This window comes from Lacerta agilis, chromosome Z, assembly GCF_009819535.1.
Source record: "Lacerta agilis isolate rLacAgi1 chromosome Z, rLacAgi1.pri, whole genome shotgun sequence".
Taxonomy (NCBI): Eukaryota; Metazoa; Chordata; class Lepidosauria; order Squamata; family Lacertidae; genus Lacerta; species Lacerta agilis.
Window position 1 is genome coordinate 16,110,836 of NC_046331.1, and position 26,896 is coordinate 16,137,731.

At 45.2% G+C, this 26,896-nt stretch overlaps 1 protein-coding gene and 1 long non-coding RNA gene across 2 annotated transcripts in view; one reads left to right on the forward strand and one right to left on the reverse strand.

Annotated features, from left to right (window-relative positions):
* Window positions 1-23,452: 23,452 nt before the first annotated feature.
* Window positions 23,453-23,971, reverse strand: LOC117040329. Its single transcript, XR_004425836.1, has 2 exons — window positions 23,936-23,971; window positions 23,453-23,591 (listed from the first exon to the last, which is right to left on the reverse strand). It is a non-coding gene; the product is annotated as an uncharacterized LOC117040329 (long non-coding RNA).
* Window positions 23,972-25,762: 1,791 nt separating this feature from the next.
* Window positions 25,763-26,896, forward strand: part of COL5A1 (collagen type V alpha 1 chain) — a 171,305-nt gene continuing 170,171 nt past the window's right edge. The window contains exon 1 of the mRNA XM_033137668.1: window positions 25,763-26,299. Within this exon, the coding sequence (XP_032993559.1) occupies window positions 26,194-26,299 (106 nt within the window). The 5' untranslated portion in view covers window positions 25,763-26,193. The remainder of the gene's footprint in view (window positions 26,300-26,896) is intronic.

The window sequence follows — 26,896 nt, forward strand, 5'->3', positions numbered from 1 at the left end:
CCTCCTCTTTTTCGACCGGCACTGCCAGCAGCCAATAGAAAGACAGATCGCCCTAAGACATTGCCCGACCCGCGCGGACCTGCAAAGCGCCGTCCGCCATTTCCGACCTCACGTCGCCCATGCGCAGAGTCGAGGCGTGCAAACCGCAAACCGGTAAGCCCCTGTCCACAAGTTGCTCCCTACCCTCGCCCACCTACACAGGCAGCAACTTTTACACAGAGCGAGCTTATTGCGTCCCCACCACCCCCTGTGCAGAACCAGTCTGCCAGAAAATCACGCCTCCGCAATTGCCACACTCGCCTTGCACACATCCACAACCATGCTGGCCAAAAAGACAAATTTTACCCAACGCCACCTCCCGACGAAGCCTCCACCGCATGCACAGAAACAAGCCCGCCCAAAAACGCACACCATAGCAACACCTTACCCAGCTACACCAGGGGTAGACAACCTGGGGCCCATGGCCGGATACGGCCCACTCGCCTTCTAAGTCTGGCCAACGGACGGTCCGGAAATCACCACGTTTTTAAATGACTAGAATGTGCCCTTTTAAATAAAATGCATCTTTGGGTTATTTATGGGGCCTCCCTGCTGTTTTTACATGAGTAGAAGGTATACTTTTATTTAAAATGGATATCTAAGTTCTTTATAGGACATAGGAATTCATTTATATTTTTCAGAAAACATACCCCGTTCCAAGGACATAGGAATTCATTTATATTTTTTCCAAAACATATCCCGTCCCACCACAAACACCTCCAAACTGCACAAAGACAACAACTACACATCAAAACACACTGCAGACATCCTACACTTCAACATAATAAGGTATAAAAACCATACATTTCCTCTTTTCCACTATACTTCCTTTTCCAATCCACATTATTAGCCACGGCCGGTTCAGCTAGTACAAAATGAATTTGCTTTCTCTGTAACACACAGAGAGTATTTTCTTCTACTTCTTGGAAGGTGCTCCATAGGAACAAGATGCCAGCCGTGATGGGCTATGTGTGAATTGCAGGAATGAATGAGGTCAGTGGAGCAAAACTAGCCAGCCTACATTTTCCCAGTTGCTCATGTGCTCAGCCTATTTCTCTCCTCCCAGCTTTGCCCAAGACCTTAGCAGTGACATGTTCTCATGGTGGTCCATAAAACCAATGGAAAACATGAGCCTTGATACTCATCAGGTGGCCCAAAACACTCCCTCTTCCCCCAGTACAGGAAGTCGCTCATTTGGCGCCCTTTGGGATTGCATTACTGTCCAAAGACTTCAGTGGAATGGAAGTCTACTTTGGCCCACTGAAGAGCAGAATGTAAGAAGAGCCTTGCTGCTGAATCAGGCCAATGGCCCATCTGGTCCAGCATCCTGTTCTCACAGTGGCTGAGCAAATGCCCATTATAGGAAGTCCACTCGGTGATTTTGGTATAACATAAGGTTAATCACCAGAAAGCAAAAATGTTAATAAAGAATATGACAACAGAATATCAGAATGTTTTGATGGAAAAAGCAGGTTTTCAAATTTGAAAAAGTATAAATACATGGTTATTACTATGACAAATATGAATTGTATGTTGTTTCAAAATAACTACCTATGTTAATACATGGGCTGAAATAAAAACAAGATATGTCAAGATGGGAGGGGCTAGAATTGTAATTGTTGGGTAGAATCTCAGTGATAAAGATGAATGTTTTGCCTAGAATGGTTTTTTTTTATTTCAAACAATATTTATTTTGACCAATGATCTACCATTTAAACAATGGCAAAAGATGTATCTAACTTTCTATGTGTATGGGGGGGGGGGGAGAATTAAAGTATTGCACAATGCAAAGGAAAGGGGAGAAATTGGGTTACCTGACTTGAAATTGTACTTTGCGGCTTGTTTCTTAGTGTGGATGAAGGAGTGGGTGACTCTGAGAAATAGGAAACTTGATTCAAGGTTTGGATGGCATGGATATTTGTGCTATGATAAAGTCAAAGTTAATGTGGATTTTAAAAATCAAATTAATACACATGCCATATTCGGAATTTGGAATAGATATAAACCTAGGTTGCGTGCAAAGATAGTCTTATGAATTTCACAACAAGAAGCTTTTAGAGGAGACTGGCAAAGAGAAATGGTTAACTGACTGGTGGAGGAAGAGGAGTGCGGGGGGAGAGCACTGCCCATGGCCCCAGGATGTGCGTCAGCCCCGCCCCCACCTGCTCTCCACCCCACCCCCCCGGTGCCGGAGCATGAAGCTCCGCCACTGGGTTAACTTATCAAGAGTTATTAGAGTGGAGTCAAGGAGATTACAACATCAAAACAAGGGAGCAGTTAACAGTGGAAGGTGATAGTTTTCTCATTTACAACTTACATAGAGATTTTAGTTGGCTAAAAAGACTTTTTGGCAAAGAACAAAAAAAGACAGATTTTGAAATACAACTGTGTACTGATGATGAACATGTTATAAACTTGTTGAAATTTGAAATACAAGAAGAGTAAGTTAAAGAATGCATGATTAAATGGGCAAAACACACACCTGGTTATAATATGGAACAGTGGGAACATATATGGACTAAAGGGTTAAAATAAGTATTGTGTTATGATCTAAAATATAATTTTTACAAAATGATGTATCATTGGCACCTAACTCCTGAGAAGTTATTCCGAATGTATAAAAATGTTCCAAATGTATGTTGGAAGTGTAAAGAACATGAAGGGACATTTTATTATGCTTGGTGGACATGTAAAAAAGCTAAAAAATATTGGATACAAATGCATATACTGATACAGAATATTTTGAAGGTTAATGTTCAATTGAAACCAGAGCTCTTCTTGCTGGGATTTATGAATATACATTTAGAACAAGACAACGAAACATTTCAGTACATGATCACTGCAGTGAGACTTTTATATGCACAAAGATGGAAAGATGCTTCATTACCTACCAGGGAGGAATGGTTGTTAAAATTATTGGACTTAGCTGTGATTGCAAAGTTGATGTGTTTATTCAGAGAAAATTCACTATCAATATTTACTAAAGATTGGAAACTCTTTATATACCTCTAGCTTGAAAAAGAAAATGAACTTATTCTATCTGGGTTTAAGGACTGAAGAAAATATTGGTTTATAGATAGTGGAAATGTTGGTTGTTATCTTGAAGTAGATGCTTTGAACTATTTTCTATATGAAGCTGAGAAAGAAACAAAAGCTCTCTCCCACCCCTCCGTTCCTTTCCATCTATTTGGTTTTTTAAAAAAATTTAAAAATGGTTTAGTTATTTATCTTTAATAAAAAGATATTGGGTATTTGATATTCTTTTTCAAACTTTAATAAAATCAGGGTTTTTTTTAAGGAAGCCCACAAGCAGGACCTGAGCACAACAGCAATACTCCCCCCTACTGCTGTTTCCAGCAACTGATATTCAGAGGCATTTCTGCCTCCGACTGTGGAGGCAGAGAAAAGACACTCAATAGCCTTACCTTCACTGAGAGAGGTTGAGAAGTAGCAGCTTTCTTAGTTGTGCACTGAATGGTCATGTTGCAAAAAGCAGTCCTCTGCTTGGAGCAATTTCTGAACCAACACTGGGTACACACCAGACATCTAAAGAACATTACTTCCCCCAAAATCCTGAGAACTGTAGTTTGTTAAGGGAGCTGAGAATTATATCCTGGGAGGGGTAAACTATGGTTCCCGTAATGTCTTCGCAGTGGCCAACCCTGTGAGCATTATGTGAAACCCACAAGCAGGAGCCAAACACAACAACAACAAGCTGCTGCATTTTGAATTAGTTGTAGTTTCTGGGTCACCTTCAAAGGTAGCCCCATGTAGAGCACATTGCAGTAGTCCAAGTGGGAGATAACTAGAGCATGCACCACTCTGATAAGACAGTCTGCAGGCAGGTAGGGTCTCAGCCTGCATGCCAGATGGAGCTGATAAACAGCTGCCCTAGACACAGAATTAACCTGAGCCTCCATGGACAGCTGTGATTCCAAAATGACACCCAGGCTGCGCACCTGGTCCTTCAGGGGCACAGTTACCCCATTCAGGACCAGGGAGTCCTCCACACCTGGCCACCCTGTCCCCCCCAAACAGTACTTCTGTCTTGTCAGGATTCAACCTCAATCTGTTAGCCACCATCCATCCTCCAACCACCTCCAGACACTCACATAGGACCTTCACTGCCTTCACTGGTTCTGATTTGAAAGAGAGGTAGAGCAGGGTATCATCTGCATACTGATGAACACCCAGCCCAACCCCCCTGATGATCCATCCCAGTGGCTTCATATGGATGTTAAAAAGCATGGGGGAGAGGACGGAACCACAAGTGAGAGCCCAGGGGTCTGAACACTCACCCCCCCCCCCACTTTCTGGACACGGCCCAGGAAGAAGGAGCAGTATAACAGTGCTCCCAGCCCCCCAGACGGTCCAGAAGGATGCCATGATTGATGATATCAAAGAGTATTATTCAGAAGCATTGCTGCCTCCCAACTGTGGAGGTAGCCTTCCCTAGTGAATATGGGGACTGAATCTGGGACCTACTTCATGCAAAACAGGTTCTCTACACTCAGCTATGCCCCTAAACACTCTGCAGGTTATCTATACTTCGCTACTTCCCTAAACATAAGGTCAGATTCTAGTCATCATAATAGTTCTGAAAATGGGCTGGATACTGTATCCATAAATTAAATAGGAACGTAGGAAGCTTCCTTATCAGATTATTGGTCCATCTAGTTCAATACTGCATACACTGATTGGCAGTATAAGGAAACCCTCCCTGTACCTTTACTCCATTCATGTGGTATGAATCCATTCTGAGTGTGACTTGGCTTGGGATTTTGAAAATCTTCAAGCCAGCAGCACTGTGGAGAATATTACTAAGAGGAGAAAATAATAACCATCCATGCAGACAGTACCCAGTCAATGGAAGAATTAATCTTTCCGTCCACTTCTTAGCTGGTTCAACATTCCCCTGTGGAATAATCAACAGAATACGAAGACAGTTACTTACACTTTCCAGTTTTTTTGGACCTCCCTTTTTGCAACACACAGGCCCCACCCCCAAATTGCTCTGTAATAATGAAGAAATCTATTTCCAGTAGCTGAACTCACTCCGGACTCTCCTGGGATTAATTAAGTATCCTCACATTTCTGAGAAGTCTGTTTTCTGTCTGAGGAGGAACCTTGGCTTGGCAGCTGCCAGATAAATCTGCTAAAATATACCACAGGATTGAAGCACACTTTGCTGAGCTTTTTATTTTTCTTTTTTTTTTTAATAAAAAGGAAAGGCACAGACTATTCTTGGTGTCTTAAAAAAAATCACATAGGATTAGGAAAATGAGAAATTAGCATACAGATTTAAGCCCGTGATTTGGGACTCTCAGAATGAAATTGGTTGGAACTCACAGAATCATGGAATTGTACAATTGGGAAGGACCCCAAAGGTCAGCCCCAATGCAGGAACCACAGCTAAAGATTCCCAGATGGATGGCAGCCCAATCTCTGTTTAAAAACTTCTAGCAAAGGAGAGTCCATCACCTTCCGAAGAAGTCTATTCTATTGTTGAATGGATCTTACTGTCAGAAAATCATTCCTGATGTTTAGTCGGAATCTCCTTTCTTGTAACTTGAAACCATTGGTTCGGGTCCTGCCCTCCAGACCAGGAAAAAACAAGCTTGCTCCATCTTCCATGGGACAGCTTTTGAGATATTTGAAGATGACTATCATGTCTCCTCTACTCCAGGCTAAACATTCCTTCAGCCTTTCCTCACAAGTCTTGGCTTCCAGACCCTTGATCATCTTGGTCGCCCTCCTCTGCACACATTCCAGGACAAGCTACATGTTATATTTAATGTAAAACCTGCAATGGAAATGATTTTTTTTTTGTGGTGGCAGAAAACTCCCCTGTGAGAAAGGGTACAAAGTTCAGGGATTTTTAGTTTAGAGAAAGGGCATGCAAGAGACGACAAGGTAAACCTTTATAAAATTATGCATGGCATGCGGAGAATGAACAGAGAAGAGTTCTTCTCCCTCTCTCATAACACCAAGACTCATGGACATCTAATGAAGCTCAACATTGTGTGGACAGGCGGAGTCCCCCAACCCCCAGGCGACTTCTGAGCAGAATAATGACACAAGACAACGTGCTATGGGATTAAAATTGGCCACAACTTTATTAACATTCAGATGTAGGGAGACCTTGGCTCAGGCGTTGGTAGTTTATCCTTCCCAGCCCCCAACTGGGGATCTGGGAAACTTCAGGGTCATCCAGAATGTGCAGGGATTGGGCTAGCTCTGGAGAACATATGTTCAAGCAGATAGCCCGCCCCCCGTTTGCCACCACTGGTGGGGGACAACCTCTCGGCGTATGGACAATGCCTCCCCCCAATACCCCTTTAACGGGGAACCCTGCTATCACCGCCACACTAGGGGCATGGAGTTACCGCCCCACCCCCACCCCCATTTAGGAAGATGACTAAAGGATTCCGCTCAAGGCCTGAAACCGCCAAAGTTGTGATGAATTGCTACGGGAAAGGCGGAACCTGCCAATGCAGGGAAATTCCTTTCTGGCACTTCAACAGTGGCCTTGATATAGCAGGGCCTGCGTACCTGTGGAGAAGAGGTTAACCTGCAAAAATAAGCATTAATTGAGGGAGTGGAGGGTGGGAGAAGCTCTGGAGCTCGACTGCCGCTTCCTGGTAAGCTACACCTTCTATTGTGTGAGCTAGGTAGTCCCTCTCCTTACCTGGCCAATCCCCTGGCAACACCTCCCCCTGGCGGGATTGGGCGCTTAGCTGGGGTAGGCGGAGACCCCTGGTATCCCTCCTGGGGGGAAGGCACAGCCAGTCCAAACTACCAGATGTCGCCTAGGAGCTTAAGGGGCTGCGCACAACCACGCAAACGTCTCCCCCCATTTGATGTGGGGAGCGATCATTGGAAGATTAAAGGCAGAAAAGAAAGTCCTCCTTCACCCAAACCATTGAACTTCCTCCCCTAAGATGCAGTGGTGACCAACAATTTGGATGGGCTTAAAAGATTATTGGACATACAGTGGTGCCTCGCAAGACGAAATTAATTCGTTCTGCGAGTCGTTTCGTATTGCGAAAAATTCATCTTGCAAAGCATGACCATAGGAATGCATAGGAATTTAATTCCCATAGGAATGCATTGAAATTTTCATCTTGCGAAGCACGAACATAGAAAAATTCGTCTTGTGAGTCACCTAAAAATCGCAAAACCCTTTCGTCTAGTGAGTTTTTCGTTGTGCGAGGCATTCGTCTTGCGAGGTACCACTGTATATCAATGGCTATTAGCCACAATGATTATGGTTCTGGTATTCACTGCCAGAATCATTATGTTGCTGAACACAAACTGCTGGAAACTACAGGAGGGGGAAGTTGCTGTTGCTCTTGGGTCCTGCTTGTGGGCTTCCCACTGGGGCATCTGGGGGACCATTTTGATAAACCGTAGTCCTCATGGTTCCAAGGACTATCAATGCTCTAGTATTCCTTCCTCACCAAGGAAACCCAAACTTCCTGTTGCATTCCCTCCGTATCTCTTGTGCATAATGGAATGCCCCTGCCATCCTCCTCTAGCGACTATCTTCATCCAACATCACAGCACTTATGGTAAGATGTATGAATACCCCTCAGACAATCAATGCCCTATTTGATTTAATTGCAATGTTCAAAGCATGTTACCTTGTTGTCAGTGGCGGAGTAAGGCTCCGCGGTACCCGGGGCAGCAAAGGAAACACATTGTGACGTCATGACGCTCCGCCCCCAGGGCGTTTCCGGGGGTGCCGGTGCCGCTTCTGCAGCCCTCTTTTAAGCCGAAGAGCTCGCTTTTAAGCTCTCCGGCTCAAAAGGAGGCTGTGGAAGCGGCGATCCGATGACAGAGTGCGCCTGCACGTGCCAGGGTGACGGAGGGAGCGGCAGCGCGTGGGAATGGTGGGAAGGGCTGCCTCTTGTCACCCCCACGTGCCGCCGTTCGCTCCGTTGCCCCAGGAGCAGCAGCACCGCACACACCGTGCGCTGCTGCTCCCGGGGGGACGGAGCAAGTGGCGGCGCGTGGGGGTGACAAGCGACGGCCCCTCCTGCCACTCCCCACGCTGCCGGTCACCTCGGGAGCAGCAGCGCTGCACGGACGGGGTGCTCGCTCGGCCGTGCGCTGTTGCTCCTTGGGTGACGGAGGGAGCGGCAGTGCTTGGGAATGGCGGGAGGGGCTGCCGCTTGTCACCCCCATGCGCCGCCGCTCGCTCCGTCGCCCCGGGAGCAACAGCGCACGGCCGAGGGAGCACCCCGTCCGTGCAGCGCTGCTCCTCCCAGGGTGACCGGCGTTGCCTGGGGAGTGGCGGGAGGGGCGCCGCTTGTCACCCCCACCCGCCGCTTGTCGCCCCCACCCACCGCTTGTCGCCCCTGTCGCCCGGGGGCGTACCGCCCCCACCGCCCCCCCTAGCGACGCCCCTGCTTGTTGTATATGGGACAATTGCCAGAGTGACATTTTCTTCCGGCCCAGGGAAGAGCAATGAAAAACAGTCTCGGAATCGTGAAGGGAAAGCACTCCTTACTGATAGAGCAACAAGGCTGGTTTTGTAGGTATGGGTAACTTTCATTTTGCTTTTCCAATTTTGCCCTTGTAATGGGAATGTGGAGGGACCTGGAGGACCTTGATATCCAGCTCAAAAGTATTGCATTTGGTAAAGGTAAAGGTAAGGGGTTTTATTTATTTGTGTTGTTTTTTTTTTAAAAAAAAGCACTGTAGTATATATAAGGTAAAGGGACCCCTGACCATTAGGTCCAGTCGTGTCTGACTCTGGGGTTGTGGTGCTCATCTCGCGTTACTGGCCGAGGGACCCGGTGTACAGCTTCTGGGTCATGTGGCCAGCATGACAAAGCCGCTTTCTGGCGAACCAGAGCAGCGCACGGAAACGCCGTTTACCTTCCCGCCAGAGCGGTACCTATTTATCTACTTGCACTTTGACGTGCTTTCGAACTGCACCGAGCAACGGGATTCAAACCACCGACCTTCTGATCAGCAAGCCCTAGGCTCTGTGGTTTACATAAATCCCCAGAAAAACACATTGCAGAATGTTGGTGTCACTTCATTGTTGTTTAGAGATGGATAAATCTCTCTCATTTTCCAATTTATCCAGTCTTAAATTCAATTTTTCACATTCCTGCAGCAATTTATGATTTTAAAAAGAAACTTTTCTCATAGTAGACACAATTTTGTATGCAGTTTTTGCAAGCAATTTCCCCAAATGTAATGCATTTTTATAACTTATTTTCACTGATATCTGCGAATTTTATGTCCATTTCCACCTACCATATGCATTCTTGATTGGAGACCTCCATTGCAAAATTCAGAGAAGTGTGGATCTTGAAGGATTTGCTTATTCTTTGATTTGCTTATTAGTTTGATCATAATCAGTCTTTTCTCATTAAAATGCAAACAATTTCTTTTTCTTCTATTTGGTTGTTGCTCCTGCTTCTTGGCACCAATTTCATTCTTCTCTATTCACAGGCCTTAGAGATCATCACCCACATGGACTATTGTCTGTGGGGGGACGGGACACACATATATTGATTGATTACAAACATGCAAAGTTGGTTAAGGAAAGTCATCATAGAGCTGTAAAATTATGTGTGGCACAGAGAAAGTGGACAGAGAAAAGTTTTTCCTCTGCTCTCATAACACTGAAACTTGTGAACATTCAGTGAAGCAGAATCATAGAATCATGGAATTATACAGTTGTAAAGGACTCCGAGGGTCATCTGGTCCAGCCCCCTGCAATGCAGCAATCTCCACTAAAGCATCCATGACAGATGGCCATCCAGCTTCTGCTTAGAAACCTCCAAGGATGGAGAGTCCACCACCTTCCGAGGGAGTCCACTCCATTGTTGAATATCTCTTACTGTCAGAAAGTTCTTCCTGATGCTTGGTTGGAATCTCTTTTTTTGTGACTCGAATCCATCCGGAGCAGGAGGAAACAAGCTTGCTCCATTTTCCATGGACAGCACTTCTGATATTTCTTGACAGCTGGAGATTCAGCACAGATAAAAGAAAGACCTTCTTCACACAGCACGTAGCTGAACTATGTGATGGCCACCAACTTGGATGGCTTGAAAAGAGGACTGGAGAGATACCAGCCACCATGGCTATGCTCTGCCTCCACGGTCAGAGGTAGCAATGCTTCTGAATACCAGTTGCTAGAAACTGTAGGAGGGGAGAGGATTCTTGTGCTCAAATCCTGCTTGCTGGTTTCTCAGAGGCAACTGTTTAGCCACTGTGAGAACTGGATGACCCAGCAGGTTCTTCTTATGTTCTTATGTGCATGTCTGATCAAGAACAACCTGGGGGGGCTAAGGGCCCCCCAAATTTTTCAAAGAGGGGTCTGGGCCTCCTCAATATTCCATAGCCAGCAGCAGGTCTTGTTAGGCCTTCCTGCAGCTGCAGCAGTGTTGGGAGATGCTGGGCAGGTCAGTGTGTGACCTCACGCCAGACATACTGGTCCTCACAGCATCTCCCAATGCTGTGGGGAGCAGCGCAGCCTAGCTAGGCTGCACTGATTCCTGCAATGTCTCCCAATGCTGCGGGGACCAGCACGAAGGCTGCACTGGGAGACACATGTGACAAGTGATGTCACATGTGTGCGCCAGGCTCCTTCAATTTTGGGGGCAACTTGGCTTCTGTATGGCTGATGCAGCTGAATCTACCAATAGCATGACCTGGTATAAAGTCAACAGAGCTGCCAACATTTTTAATGACGGGCAGTGTTTGACAAATTCGGAGGGAATTCAGGTGGGATGGTAGCCTTCATGGATCTGGCATTTCAACAGAAATGGGGACATTAGACGACGTTCCAAGTGTTGCTGGACTACAACTCCCATCATCCCTGGACCTTTGGCCATGCTAGCTAGGGATGATGGGAGTTGGAGTCTGGATAACTTCTGGAGGGCCACAAGTCCCCTCGCTTCCTGCGTTAGACAGATGGGAGTCATGGTCTGTGGAAAATAATCTGTGCAGGGAAGTCAAATGAAACATACTTCACCAGCCCCTCTTTCTCTCTCCCCCTTTTAAGGCCTGTTGTTGGAAACAGTGAACAGACAGAAGTTGGAGTTAGTCATGTTTGAGACCGCTTGGAAGCTGGATCCGATCCTTGGAGTGACTCACCCAAGCAAAACCACCGCTTTGCTTAACATTCCTGTGTCGCCCTGCAAAGCCTCATTTGCTGCCTTTGTTACCGAGTCTCCTCTAAATGGAGGGGTCGTTTGCTTCCTCGCATTGTGATTTGTGAACCATCAGTGCCAACGGGGGGGGGGGGGCAGAGTGTAACATAAAATGCTAAAAAAAAAAAAGCCACAAAAATGAGGAGATTTGGAGCACTGCATAGTTCTTGGAAGAGGGAAACCTGTAATCTTGGGGCATCAAAGCTCCGACATGGGCTTCTCTTGGGGCTTGTTCTCATACAAATGAATTTTTTTGAGTGAAGGAAGGGCTGACATATTCAGAAATTCTGATCTGAATTGGGTAGGCAACTTCTGCCTCTGAACTTTGTCTCTTTTTATATTCCTGCTTTATTTTTCAAAGGAAGGTCACAACTGGGTATCAGACCCTCCGTGTACCTATTTTCCAGGGACGTCCCTGATTTAGAGAAGCTGCCCTGGTTTCTGATTTGAACCCAGAATGCCCTGCTTTTCCTTAGGACATCCCTATTTTCATTGGAGAAATGTTGGAGCGTATGGAGTTATCCAGCCCCCAAGCCATCTGAAGGCAATCCCGTATGGGGAAGATTTTTTTTAATGTTTAATGTTTTCTTATGTTTTTATATATGTTGGAAGCTGCCCAGAGTGGCTGGGGCAACCCAGTAAGATGTGTGGGGTATAAATAGTAAAATTATCGTTATGGAATGGGACGGCACTATCTTCATCAGAGAAATGTTGGAGGGTATGGGATATGGGTGAATTTGTCAATCTTAGGTTTTCTCAGTCCCCCCCTTTCCCCCCAAATCATTGCATAAGAACATAAGAAGAGCCTACTGGATCAGGCCAATGACCCATTTAGGCCAGCATTCTGTCCTCACAGTGGCCGACCAGAAGCCCCAATGGGAAGACTGCAAGCAGTATCCAAGCACAATAGCTTCTGCCCTCCTGTGGCTTCCAGAAACTGGTATTCAGAAGCATTGCTGCCTCCGCCAGTGGAAGTATAACATAAGGAGAGCCCTGCTGGAACAGGCCAAAGGCCCATCTGCTACATCATCCTGTTTTCACAAGGGCTAACCGGATGCTCCAATGGGAAGCCTGCAAGTTGGACATGAGTTGTGGTTCCCAACAACTGCTATTCAGAAGCATACTCAGTGGATAAGAGTAGCCCTGCTTCTGCATCAGGCCAAATGCTTGTTTGATCCAAAATCCAACCAAACACCTCTGGGAAAATGGAATCCAGCTCTTCTTATGGATGGCTTTAAAATGGGATTTTAAAAATTCATGGATGATAAAGCTATCAATGGCTGCTAACCATGATGGCTGTTTGACCTCCATGGTTGGAGGCAGTAATGCTTCTGAATACTAGTTGCTGGAAATGGCAGGAGGGAAGAGTTTTTCTTGCATTCAAGTCCTGCTTGTGGGCTTCTTCACACTGAGGCATCTGGTTGCCCACTGTAAGGACTAGATGGACCCTCCTTCGACCTGATCCAGCAGCCAGGCTCTTTTTGTGTTCTCCCTTCACTGTTGGAGGCAGGAAATACCTCTGAATCCCAGTTGCTGGGAATCCCAAGTGGGGAGAGTGTTGCTGCTGCATTCAGGTCCTCCTTTCTCATTGCAAAGGAGAGAAACTAGCAGGGCCTCTTTCCTCCACCACTGCCAAGGCAGCTTGTCTCTTACTTCAGTCTCTGTCATGTTCATTCATCTGCTCTGTTTGTAAGACAGTCTTGGAATTGACACTGCAAATGACTTTTCCAGCTGATTTGGGGCCATTTTTAATGTTTGACAGATGTGGACAGACTTTTTTTCTGCCCCACCCCCTCTTTGTTTTCAACGGAGCTGGAACTGGTGATGTTTTTGTTCCAAAACTCCCTGGCCTTGCTGAGAGCCAGTTGCCAAGCTCAATCTGTTCCCTTCGCCGAGGGGAGGCTGCCAGCACAGCTTTGGAGATGCCTCGTTATTGATGAACCGCTGCTGTGCAGGACAGGAGGAGGGCTCAAAAGTGGGGCTGTGCAGAGATTTCTCCCACATTCCTCACTCCCTCTCTCCAGAATCAAAAACTTTTAGGGTTGGGAGGGGATCCCAAGAGTCACCTAGACCAACTCTTTGCAATGCAGGAATCCCAGCTAAAGAATCTCTGACAGGTGACCATCCAAACTCTGCTTAAAACCTCCCGTGAAGGAGAGTCCACCTTTTTCTCCTGACCAGATAAGGTTATGTTTTCCTCCCTTCTCCCTTAACCCCAGAACTTGTGGACAGTCAGTCAAGCTGAATGTGTTGGTAGATTCAGGACAGACAAAAATTTCTTCTTCACGCAGCAAATAGTTAAAACTATAGAACTTCCTCCAGTAGGAGGCAGGTAGTGATGGCCACCAACTTGGGTGGTTTTAAAATAGGATGAGACAGATTCAGGAGGAGGAGAGGGCTATCAATGGCTATGCTGTGCCTCCACAGTTGGGGGCAGCAATACTTTTGAATAGCAGTTGCTGGAAACTTCATCGGGGAAGAGGGCTCTCCTGATCAGATCCTGCTTGCGGTTTTCCCACAGGCATCTGGTTGGCCTCCATTAAATTCATTCTGATTGGTGGCCATCACTGCCCCCTGTGGGAATGAGTTCAACATTTTAACTACATGCTGCTTAAATTAGCCGTTCATTTTATCTGCCCTGAATCTTCCAACTTTCAGCTTCATTGAATGTCAACAAGTTCTAGTGTTATGAGGAAAATTTGTCTCTATCCTATGGATGGTACCTGGCTCCCAGTAAATTAGCAGAAATGTGTAAGTTGGAATCAGATACCTGCTGGAAATGTAAAAAGAGACGGGGGGGTACCTTTTTCCATATGTGGTGCTCATGTAAAGTAGCAAAAGCTTTCTGGGAAATGATTTATAATGAATTGAAAAAAACTGTTGAAGATAACTTTTGCTAAAAAACCAGAAGCTTTTCTTTTAGGTATAATTGGTGGAGAGGTACCTAAAGAACAGAAAAATATATATTTAAGTATGCTACTGTGGCTGCCCAAATGCTTTATGCCTAGAGATGGAAAGAAGAAACATTTATAATGAAGGAGGACTGGCAATTAAAATTGATGGGGTATGCAGAGATGTTGAAACTTACCAGAAGAATAAGAAACCAAGAAGAGAGACTTTTTAAAAAGTAATGGGGAAAATTTATTGACTGTTTGGAGATGTATTGTAAACAACCTAAAACATTAGCAGGATTGACACAAACATGTTCAGTAAGAAATAATTAAAAGGGAATACAAAGGGAAAATTATTAAATAGGCTTGAACTGGATGTTGTTGTTGTTCAGTCATTCAGTCGTGTCCGACTCTTCGTGACCCCATGGACCAGAGCACGCCAGGCACGCCTATCCTTCACTGCCTCTCGCAGTTTGGCCAAACTCATGTTAGTAGCTTCGAGAACACTGTCCAACCATCTCATCCTCTGTCGTCCCCTTCTCCTTGTGCCCTCCATCTTTCCCAACATCAGGGTCTTTTCTAGGGAGTCTTCTCTTCTCATGAGGTGGCCAAAGTACTGGAGCCTCAACTTCAGGATCTGTCCTTCCAGTGAGCACTCAGGGCCGATTTCCTTAAGAATGGATAGGTTTGATCTTCTTGCAGTCCATGGGACTCTCAAGAGTCTCCTCCAGCACCATAATTCAAAAGCATCAATTCTTCGGCGATCAGCCTTCTGGATATGCAGTAACAACTGGATATGCAGTAACAAAAAGATATAAACTAAGTAACCACAGAAAGTAGGGGAGGGAAGTCTAGGGAAATGCAGATTGATTGTATAAAGACTTTATTTGTTAAAATATTTGTAATATGGGGGCGGGGAGAAACGATAGTTCATTATTCCTATTGGGGGCCCAGCACTTACTAACAATGATACAAAGCCGTTTTTCAATGATACATTGTTTGTTTGTTAGACTGTACACAACTCAGAGATTTTTTTAAATATTAATCAGTATGCTAATGCTTTTAAATAAAAAATACATGACAAAATTTGCCTCCCTCCACTTTCTCCATTCCAAGCATGATTTTATAAACTTCTATAATGTTGCCTCTTACTCACCTTTTCTCTAAATTCAACACTTCAACTTTTCTGCATGGAGGAGTCGCTCCATCTTGTCGATTATTTTGGTGGCCCTTTTCTGAACCTTTTCCAAGCCCACATTATCCTTTCAGAGGTTAGGCAATCAGGTGTGTGCACCGTATTAAAAATGTAGCCGCTCCATAGATTTGCATAACAATATTATAATATCAGCAGTTTTTGTTTGCAATTCCTTTCCTAATTATCCCTAGCATGGGATTTCCCTTTTTCATGGCCACCGAACACTGGGTCAACATCAGGACATTTTCGCTTTTTACTATTTGTCTTGGACAGATTCTAATTCCATCTTTGGTGATTTACATTCTGCTCATCAAATGATTGCAGTTTCTCAGACAAGTGAAAGCTCATTCTGCTTGTCAAAATGAACAAAGAGATTTTCATTTGGTAAGTACTACTGAGTTGGAGGAAGGGGAAAAAAAGACAAACCCTCCTAAAACATCAGAAAGCAAAGCTGTTGGCTAGTTTAGGAACTGCTATGTTAACAGACTCCTCTCTCTCCATCAGATTTCCAAGAGTTTCCCAAGAGCGTTGACTTTATTTTCTTACTTGTTCCTTAGCCATTAAAAAAAAACTCCAAAAATATTTAGGCTGCAGAATTGTATGGAAAGACTTGGAAGTTAGATTACAGTGCAGCCTTAAGACTCAGATATGAGTGAACAGAATCCAAATGATTTTTTATTTTATTTTTATTTTTGCTTTAAGTAGCCTGGGCCAAAAATCCCTCCCACTTCTCCACCTCCTATCCATTATCCAACTATTAATGAGAGTGAGTGTTGCATAGTGGTTAGAAGTGTCAGACTAGGACCTGGGAGGCCAGGGTTCAAATCCCGCACTTGGCCAAGAAGCTCGCTGGGTGGCCTTGGGCCAGTCACTGCTTCTTAATTCAAACTACATTGCAGGGTTGCTGTGGGGATTAATTCAGGATGGGAAGAGCCATGTGCTTGAGCTTCTTGGAGAAAATGGTGGGATATAAATAAATAAATAAATAAATAAATAAATAAATTGTATTTACACATTTTCAAAGAGAAGGGGAAATTCTGGTGAAACCCCAGGGCTGCTGTGTGCAATAGAATTGCCGACCAAGGACTTGGGAAGCTTACTTTCCCTTTGCCTCTCAACTACCTCCAGTCTGGTTAACATATTGAGCATCTACACTCCCACAATGTGCTCTGACATACAGACCAAGGACTAGTTCTACAAGGAACTGGACCAGGCTGCCAGGAGGGTCCCAGAGTTGGGAACCATCACATATGGAACAACTGCCACTTTGATATTGACAGCATCAATGAGAATGGACAAAGGCTCACAGCCTCTACATCACAAACACATTCTTCTCTATCGAGGCAAAACACTGAGTGTCCTGGAGACATCCAAGGTCAAGGCCACTGAACTGTGTTTGTGTCACACAGAGATACCACAGTGCTGACTGGGACACAGATCACTCCCTGGTGGCAGCAAGCTCCATCTCCAGCCAAAGTGGGCCCATAGTACAAAGCAGAAAGTGTGGCCTCAAATCAACACTGCCAGAACAGTCATACCTGAACTTTGTGAATGCTGCTCTGATTCTGTCAAACAAGCTGTACTGAACTGCCTCACAGATAGCAAGGTGGAACCACATCAAAGAGGTAGCCTACGACACAGCTATGTCCTCCTTTGACAAACAAGAACAACAGATCCCACACTGGTTTGAGGCTGACATGGAGCTTCTTCTGGCTGCAAAGCGTGAGGCTCTTGTGAACTACAAGCATTTGCCCTGCAAGAAGACATTCGTTGCATTGAAAAAGGCAGGGAGCAATGCCCAGCAGATTGCCAAACAATGTGCCAGTGACTACTGGCTAAAGCTATGTGGGAGCATCCAACTTTCTGCTAACACTGGCAAAACTCACATATGTACGAAGGCATGAAGGAAGCCTTTGGGCCAACAGCCAGGAAAACTGCACTCTGAAAACCTTGCCTGGGGAGATCATCACAGACCACAAGAAGTAGATGAAGCAATGGACCAATCATTGTCAAGAACTGTACTCTTTGACACAGTAATCCACAGCATCCAGACTTTGCCTGTCTTGGAAAAGCTGGGTGTCCCTCCCACTCTCAACTAGCTGAATAATGCCATCAACTCCCATGACAATGGCTTGCCTCTCCGAAAAAGTATGAAAGAATGTGATGAAGGTATACAAGGCTTGCATGTTGAGCATGCTTCTTTTTGGAAGTTGTCGGCAACTTTCAACTAGTACCAGGAGCAACACCTCAACTTCTTCCACATGAGCTGCATCAGGAATATTTTGGGTATCACATGGCAGGACAGAGTCTCAAACAAAGACGTGCTCTTCCAAGTCCACATTCCCAGCATGTTTGCACTCCTGTCTTAATGATGTCTACACTGTCTTGGTCACGTCCACAGAATGGAAGATGGCAGGATACCCAAGGACGTGCTCTATGGGGGAGCTGGCTTCAGGCACCAGGCCCATTGGCAGGCCAACTCTATGCTACAAAGATGTTTGCAAACATGATATGAAGGCTGACAACCCCACCATGTGGGAATCCCTTGCACGACCACAGTGCTTGGAGACAGATAGATCCACAGCAGTGACCACAGGAGAAATTACCGCTGGGAAGAGCGTAGGGAGAAGAAGCGCCACAGTGTATCTGCAGCAGCACAACCAGATGCCTTCATCTGTCCCAGATGCAATAAAATATGTCTCTCTCGTATCAGTCTCTACAGCCACAGCAGGGGCTGTAATTTTCCAACTTTTTGGTTTCATCCCAGAACAGACAGATGCCAACCAAGATGTGCAATATTAGTGTCCCAATTACCTTACCAGAAGACTGAGAAGTGATTAGGATAGCCATCTTCAAATGTGTGAGGGGTTGTCACAAGGAAAATGGAGCAAGCTTGCTATCCGCTCCCCGAGGGCAGGACCTGGACCAGTGGATTCAAATGACAAGAAAGGATATTTCAACCAAACAATAGGATAGAACTTCCTGAGGGCAAGAGCCTTTTGAAAGTGTGATGGACTACCTAGCCCATCTAGCTCAGCATCCTGTTCTCACAGTGGCCAACCAGATGCCCCTGGGCATGTCAGAGCTAAAATACCCAGAGTTCCCTGGGAAGAGATACTGATGGTTAAACCACTCTGGAACTGTGAGAGGGGAGTTGACTTCCAACACTTCTCAGAACCTTGAATAAACTACAGCTCCCAGGAGTCTTGGAAGGGGGGGAGGCATGACTGTTTAAAGTGGAATTGTAACACTTTCGATGGATGATGTGACCAGAGACATATCCAATGTCCTCCCATCAGTGGCAGCAGAGGAAGCTGCTTGGGCGCCTGGGGTGGCACGCCCAGGGGCGGGACACACCGCCCATAGGGGAAGGGCGAGGGAGGCAGCAGGCAGACCGCTTGGGCAGCGCAGTAGAGACACATGGCTTGGGCGTGCTGCAGGCACCATGGTGAGTGCCGCCCAGCATTTTGTCACCCCCCCCTTAGTGGTGACACCCAGGGCGAACCGCACCCACTGCATACCCTTCCTCCACCCCTTCCCGTCAGATGTCAAAGAGAGAAAGAATTATACAACTTTCTGCAGAAGGCAACATTGTATTGGGAAGTTTTAAATGTCTGGTGTTCTGTTGTGTTCTTTTATATTCTGTTGGAAGCCGCCTGAATTGGCTGGGGTAATCCAGTCAGATGGGCAGGTTATAAGTAATAAATTATCGTCATTGTCATCATCATCACTGCCTTACACTGTCAGAACATTGGTCTACCAGCATCATAAATGAATGGCTGAATGAGACTGGAAAACAGAAGCCACATTCCCAGGGAAGAAAACTTTGGAGAACTTGGAGGGTAGATTTTGGACCAGCATCTTACACTTATGAGAATAATAATGAGTCAAAACCTTGGTTTATCTGGCTGATTATTATCTACACTGACTGGCTGCAGTGGATTTCTGGGGTTTCAAATGGAGGACATGCCTCGCCCTCCTTTGGAAAGGCTACTGTTGGACTGAGCCTGGGACCTCCTGCATGAAAAGCTTGGGCCCTGGCACAGAGCTGTAGTCCACCCCCAAAATATAAAGTAAGATTCTAGTCATTTTTTCTGAATACAGAACAGAAGTTAGTAGGAAGGAAGGAACCTGCCTTATGCCAAGTCAGACTCTTGGTCCATCTTGGTCCATCTAGTCCAGTTGATGCTGACTGGAAATGCCTCCCTAGAGTTTCAACTAGGAGATATTCCCAGTCTGAGCTGGAGATGCTGTCAAGGATCAAAGCTGGGACCTTCTGCATGAAAAGCAGGTGCTCAGCTTATGAGCCATGGCACTTCCCCTGAAAATATAGATTCCAATCTTCATGGTTCTGGAGAAAAGACTGGATTAAAACAGGAGCACAGATCCATCCATCTCAATGCTGTCTACACTGAGTGGCAGCAGCTTTCCAGGCTGTCAAGGCACGGTGCCTTCACTAGCCCTACCTGGAGATGCAGTTGGGGATTGAATCTGGAGCTTACTGCACTAAAAGTTATTGTTGGCATTCATTGCTCTGCGTGTGGCCCCCTGGTTTCTCAGAAGGCAAAGTGGCCCTCAGGATGAAAAAGTTCATCCACCTCTGTGCAAATGTGGATCTGTTTTGAGAGGTAAGTGGCTGGGCCCATGTTTGGCTTGCAAGAGGTCTCATGTTCAATTTCTGGTCTCTCCGGTTAGAAGAATAAATTGCCAGAAGAATAGAAGAATAAATTGCCAGAAAATAGGAACAGAGGAAGTTGCTTTATAGCATGAGTCAGGCCTTTGGTCCATCCAGTTCAGTACTGTACTGAGGAGAAGGAGCAGCAGTGAGATCCCATGAGAATTTCATGAGAACTCTCAAGATTTTGCTAGAAACTATCACTGCTTCACTATTCACCACCACCAGCAGCTGGAGTGGAATGGGGTGAATGGTAAGGCCATGGGTGTGTCACCCCCATGGGATTCCTCTGCCTGAGGCATCTCCCTTAATCTGCATGATCCAGCAGGGTTTTCTGATCATAGAAGCATTATATTGCAGAGTTGGAAGGAACCCCATAGCTCATCTAGTCCAACCCCCTGCTATGCAGGACCTCAACTAACGCACCCATGACAGATGGCCATCCAACCTCTGCTTGAAATATCCAAGGAAGAAGAGTCCACCAGCTCTTGTCGGAGTTTATTCCACTGCCGAACAGCTCTTCCCACCCAGGGGTGTAGCAAGGGGGTGTGTAGGGGGCAGTCCCTCCCAGTTTCCATAATGGAGGGGGTGACAAATTATCAATTACTGCCCTACTAGGGCGGTTCATTAAAAAACTTTTTTTTGGGGGGGGGGGAATGCCTGCTCCAAAGGTCTTATCTTACTATACTAGGGATTATATAGCTATATATGAAATTTCATGCATATCGGTTAATATCTTGACCCTCCTCCACCAAAATAGCTGTTTACTTGGCTGTTTTCCTATGTCATGAAGGCTGAAATTTCAGTTCAGTGGAACACTTACTGTTCCCAACCCTAACCCTGTGGAAAACCATCTAATTTGACTTTAATTTGATTTTGAGATGTTTTAGGAGGTAATTTAATTATTGTTTGATTTTATAGCGATATTATGTATCTGATGTTAGCCACCCTGAGCCCGACTCCGGCTGTTATTATTCCTTTGTAAGAAAATATGAAATAACGTAAAACCATTTTTGCAGGGGGGGAATCAATGGGGGGGGGGTGACAATTTTTTTTTTTTTTTTTGCCCCCGGGTACCAATTTACCTTGCTACGCCCCTGTTCCCACCTGAAAGTTCTTTCCCATGTTTAGTCGAAATCCACTTTCTTGTAACTTGAAGCCATTGGTTCAGGTCCTACCCTGAGTCTATCTAGCAATACAGCTCTGTGGTCCTTAATCCCTTCATGTACTAACTAGCAGTTGTGCATAGTTATGCTTGACTGTAATCTCCCATACATTCCTGATATCAACATCAAGCTGACCAGTCTGTAGTCACCTGAGTCTTCTCCCCTCGCCCCTTTTTAGAAGATGAGGACATTTGCCTGCCTCCAGTCTGCAGGGAACTCACCTGTTTTCCAAGAATTCTAAGATTACGTCCACAAGCTATATTAGAATCCTTGGTTGCAGCTCATCAGGCCCTGGAGACTTGAATTCTAGGTGATGTAGCTGGGTGGTGTTCTTTTGCAAGCAGCAAAGGTGCTTCCAAAGCAGACCTCAGCAGGACTGAACCCTCTTGCTCTAAGCAGGAAGAAGTCCTCGAAGCCCTCCTGATCATGTGTTTAATTAGAGTTTGAAAACCTCCTATTAATTTTTAGCACCGTCCCAAAATTGATTCAGACCTAGGCCAGATGTGGGTAGGGTGTTCCCCAAGTCTGGCCACAGATTTGGGGTCAGGAGGGTGTCCCTAGCTTTAGCCGCCACCACCACCAGATGGATTGTTAAGAATGAACACTGTGGTTGAAAACAGTTCACTAATGTAACAACTTCAGAAACCTGTGTAGGGTTGTTGCAAAGTATCAGCAGAGAGAGATGAAACCTTTTTCTTTTTCTTTTTCTTTTGGCACTCACACTCTGGCACAACAAACAGATTTCATGTATGCACAAATTCTGGATGATGGTTTGTCAAGAAATAAGCAAAATACACCAACATACTATTCCATCTTCACTGTAGCTTTGTTTACTAAATCTATGGGATGATCAACTGAAATACCGTATATACCCGAGTATAAGCCGACCCGAATATAAACCGAGGCACCTAATTTTCCTACAAAAACCTGGGAAAGCTTATTGACTCGAGTATAAGCTGGTTCACCTTTGCCGCTGTGGAGGAGGAGGAGGAATGAGCAGCCCGAAAGCAGCCCTTTGGGCTGCTCCTTCCTCTTCCTCCTTTGCCAAGTTTGCATTTATGCGAGCAGTTCAGGAATGGAACAAGCTGTCTGGGGAGAGTAAAGAACCGCCATTCTTGTACACTTCTTAAGGAATGGTTGACTGGGGAGAGCGGGTGGCGGCACGAGCGGAGAGAAAGGGCTTCTTTCTCGCCACCCCCACCACCCGCCTCACTCGAGTATAAGCCGAGGGCAGCTTTTTCAGCATAAAAAATGTGCTGAAAAACTAGGCTTATACTCAAGTATTTCATCTCTCGGGAACTTTTTGGCATGGATGTTGGCGACTGCCAGAACCTCAGCTGAAAATGGAAAACCTTGCAGGACTTGTGACTTTCGCTTTGGTATAAAAATATGTGGAGTTTAGCATTAAATGAAAAAAATAATTCATTAATTCTGTGTTGCCAAAGGCTTGGAGAATGCTGAAAAAGATCCTATGGTGTTTAGTGAGATTTTATCTTATATGCAACAACTACAGACACACACGACTGCCTCTCCACAGCGCAATGTGAAACCTGCCTTTCCTGATGGCCTCCGGTACTCTGCCTAACTGATATTATGTCTCCCCTGGATATTCTGTGCCGCTTTTTAGCACTTTGGTTGTTTTTACTTTATTGATTTGTTTGATTTGCTCCAACAAAATCTTAAAAACAAACAAAAAAGAATAAAGGCTATCCCCACTAGCAACTATCTTTGTCCCTGAAATGTCAGAGGGCGTGCAAATGAGGGTGTGGGTTTGCACATTTCTATGTAACTGGGACGCTCCTAAGGAGGTCAGTGACCCTTCAGGCTCAAGTGATCCTCTCCATGGGGGAAGATTCCAGCTTTTACCACAGCAAAACCGTTTTTTTTTTTTGTTTTTTTACACACTGGAGAAACCGAGAAGGGAGTTGGCAGGGCTGCATTCGTGGCCTCTAAAATGACAGCATGCAGGTCCTGACCAACTTTGTGATTCACTTGATATTTGTCATTCTTCATCTCTCTCTCCTTTTTTTTTTTTTTTTTTTGGTCTCCAGATGTGGGGCAACTCCCCCGCCCCTCATTTTGGTCGGCACAAATAGCTCATTGTCTGGAATCGTGACCTTTTCAGTTTAATGGCAAAGCACCAGCTTCTGCAAAGGGAGATCTCATGGATACCTTGATAGAGTCTCCATCGAAACTGTGCTGTAGATACTTCCCTTAGGGATACAGGGATGTGTCCATTTCAGCTTCTCGTATTTAAAATCTAAACTTTGGTTCTCCACATTTCCAACAACACTTGCATTTAAAAAAAAAAAAAGTACACATGAAAACCCATGCATATTTTCATGTACATTTCATGTTCATACTGGGTTGAATGGGCTGCAGATCTTCTTATTCTCATTTAATAAACATATCCAACAAGTCTCTCTCGTCTTTTTTCTGAAGCTTTGTACTCTACAAAAAAAGGTGAGTAAGAGGAGACATGATAGAAGTGAATGACATGGAGAAACTGGATAGAGAAAAGATTTTCTCCCTCTCTCATAACATTAGGACTTTGTGTGGGCATCCAATGAAACCGAATGTTGGAAGCTTAAGGACAGATAAACGAAAGGACTTCTACACATAGCGCAGTTAAAGTTTGGCACTTGGGCTGGATCTAGACACATCAAATGTTTCAGTTTAAAGAGTTGTAAATTTAAACAGGGAAAACAGGTAGAGAAAAACAGGATTCCACATCACCATCTGGTGGCTCAATGTTATATCGCGTATACAATGCATATAATTCGCTTTTCCTTTACCAGTCTAGCTGACTCCTTGCTCCCACAGGAGGCAGTGATGGTCACCAACTTGGATGGCTTTAAGAGATTATTTGACAAATTCATGAAGGAGCAGAAGGCTATTGATGGTTACTAGTCACAATGGCTATGCTCCGCCTACATGGTTGGAGGCAGCGATGCTTCTAAATACCAGTTGCTGGAAACAACAGCAGGCGATAGTGCTTTTGTGATTGGTTCCTGCTTGTGAGCTTCTTCCCATTGGGGCATCTGGTTGGCCACTCTGAGAACAGGCTGCTGGACTAGATGTGCCATTGACTTGATCCAGCAGACTCTTTGTATTTTCCATCTCAACTGTTGGGGGAAGTATGTTTCTGTATACCAGTTGCTGGAAACCAAAGCAGAGGAGAATGTTTCTGTTGCATTCAGTGCTGGAGAAAAGCTAATACATTTCATTCTGTTGAATTTGTAGTTAATGCAAGTTTTACTTTAAACCACCAGTGGGCACTGCTTGTGTAGCAATCTAGCTAGCATTTGTTTGTAGCTCTCTGTTTAAGTTAACTCCACCCCCAAAAGCTGAGCTATTTTTTTAAAAAAAAATCCCTCCACTTGTTGAGGCAAAATGTCTGCTGTTTCTCTGTCTCATCTCCACTCATCCTATAAACAGTTCCTGCATGAATAAAACCTTCGAACTCCAGAAATCATAAGTGATCTAACTCTCCTAGCAGGTTTTTTGGCCCAGACATTGATTTAGAACTCCAAACAAAGTTTCCCTGAATTTTTCCTTCCAAAAGCCTTTTCATCTAAGCTGCCCTTCCCCAACAAGAAAGCAAGAAAGCAGGGGAGTAGATTTCAAGTGAAGTGAAGAGAAGCAGGTGGTGAGAAAAAAATAAAATGGACTAGAAAGAAAAGAGCAGGCTGCAAGATCTGCTAACACTTATAAGGATACAGTGGTACATTGCCGAAAACCTGGAAGTAACTGCTTTGGCTTTCAAATGTTTTTCAGCTTCCATATTGAGTTTTCTGTAAGTAATTGCTTCCGGAAGTAACTGCTTCAGTTTTCGAACGTTTCGGAAGTCAAACGGTCTTCCGGAATGGATTACGTTCGAAAACCGAGGCACCACTGTACAGGATGTTACTGAGCCAAAGGCTTGGTTCAAATGGAACATTTTAGCCTGGCGTCTAAAGGTGTATAATGAAGGTGCCAGATGAATCTCCCAGGGGTGAGCATTCCACAAACAGGGAGCCACTGCATAAAAGGCCCGTTCTCATGTTGCCACCCACCAGACCTCTCATGGAGAAAGCATATGAAGAATGGCCTTACACGATGATCACAGGGCTTGGTAGGTTCCTATGGAGAAAGTCAGATTTGGTAGATTTCTACATTGCTGGCTGGGAAACAGCCTTCCCTGCAATCATGGCAAATTGCTGCCAGCCCGTGCAAACAGTACTCAGCTAGACAGACGAAAGCTCTGTCTCTTCTACCCCCCATATTTGTTCATTTTGCTCTGTGATTTTATTTCGATGCATCTTTTTTTTTAAAATGTACGATTTTTTTATTTTTAAATGCATCACTTTTAATGCATCAATTCTCCAGCGACTGGATTTAAACTTCCCGCTGGGGTCTCCTCTGCCTGCCTGTTCTCACGCCCTAGTTGGAGGGGGAGCCTGAAAGGGTGGGGAAGGCAGGCCTCTCTCTTTGCCACACACACAAAATTTTCTTTGCAAACTCCTTCCCTCGCCTCCCCCTCCCATCTGCGGAGAAGGGAAGAAGAGGCGGGGATTGGGGCTCTTCCGAGATCCTGATTGGCCGAGGCACCTCGGGATTGACACCCTATCCTCATCTGCTCTAAGAGGAGAAAGAGGAGAAGGAGGAAAGAAAAAAGTTTCACTCCCAGATCAGAGAAGGGAAAGGGGAACATCACGGTGTAGAAAGTCATCCCCGGAAGGCAGATCAAGCAGAGGGCCACTGGCAGAGGTGGAAGAGGACAGCAGTGGGCTCCCTTAAGGAAAGAAAGGAACGGCCGATCTTCCAAGCAAAGGAGCCACCAAGCAAACTTTTTGCAGACTTTTTGGAGAAGAGGCAGAGCAGCTGGAAGGAGACGTCCAGTCTCCTCCTCTTCCATCCTAAGCATCCAAACTCATGGCTTCGTAAAGAGAACATTCCTTTGGGGGGTGGGGAGGGATATATATATTAAAAGAAAGAAAGAATATTCCACCAGGCTTGAGGCTGCGTCTTTTGCACAAGCAAAATAATTATCCCTGTTTTGTCTCGGTGGACGATGGATACTCACACAAGATGGAAAAGGAGGACTTGGGTGATGAGGTCCATTCACCCTTGGAGTCTAGTAATGTGTCTTCTCTATTCAGTAGCCCAGAGCCACGCAGGTAAGTGGGACCAACAACTCAATTGTTTTTTTTGCTATAGATGCAGATTGTTTATTTTACTTCTTTTTATTTTTAAAGAGTTTTTGCCCTTGGGTCACGCAATTATTTCCCCCCATCGTGTTCATACATGATTCCTAGAGGGAAAGTTTTGAGGCTGTGCATAGATTTGGAATTGCTATATTCTCTCTCTCTCTCTCACACACACACACACACACACACCCGTACATACATACATACATACAATATACAAAAGAGATGCAGGAGCAAATCTAGGTTTTGCACTGTTTTGCACTATCATAAATAATTTTAGCAGCCTCAGTCCTTTGAATGCCGTTTATCAAGGGCTGGGACGGGCAAAAGGAGAAAACTTCAGAAATGCAAAGTATTTCTTACCCGTTTCTGGGGAGGGAGAAAGGTTTCTTGCGGAAGATGATCTATACAGTTTGCAAATGTCTGTTGCTTGGGATTATCTCTCCGTAGCGTAACTGTGTCCAGCTGCAAACTCCCGCCCCCCGCCCCGCTCCTGAGGAACAATCTGGGGATCAAAGGCAGGAACTTTGCAAACTCAAATGAACTTAGAAAACAGACGCCCCCTAA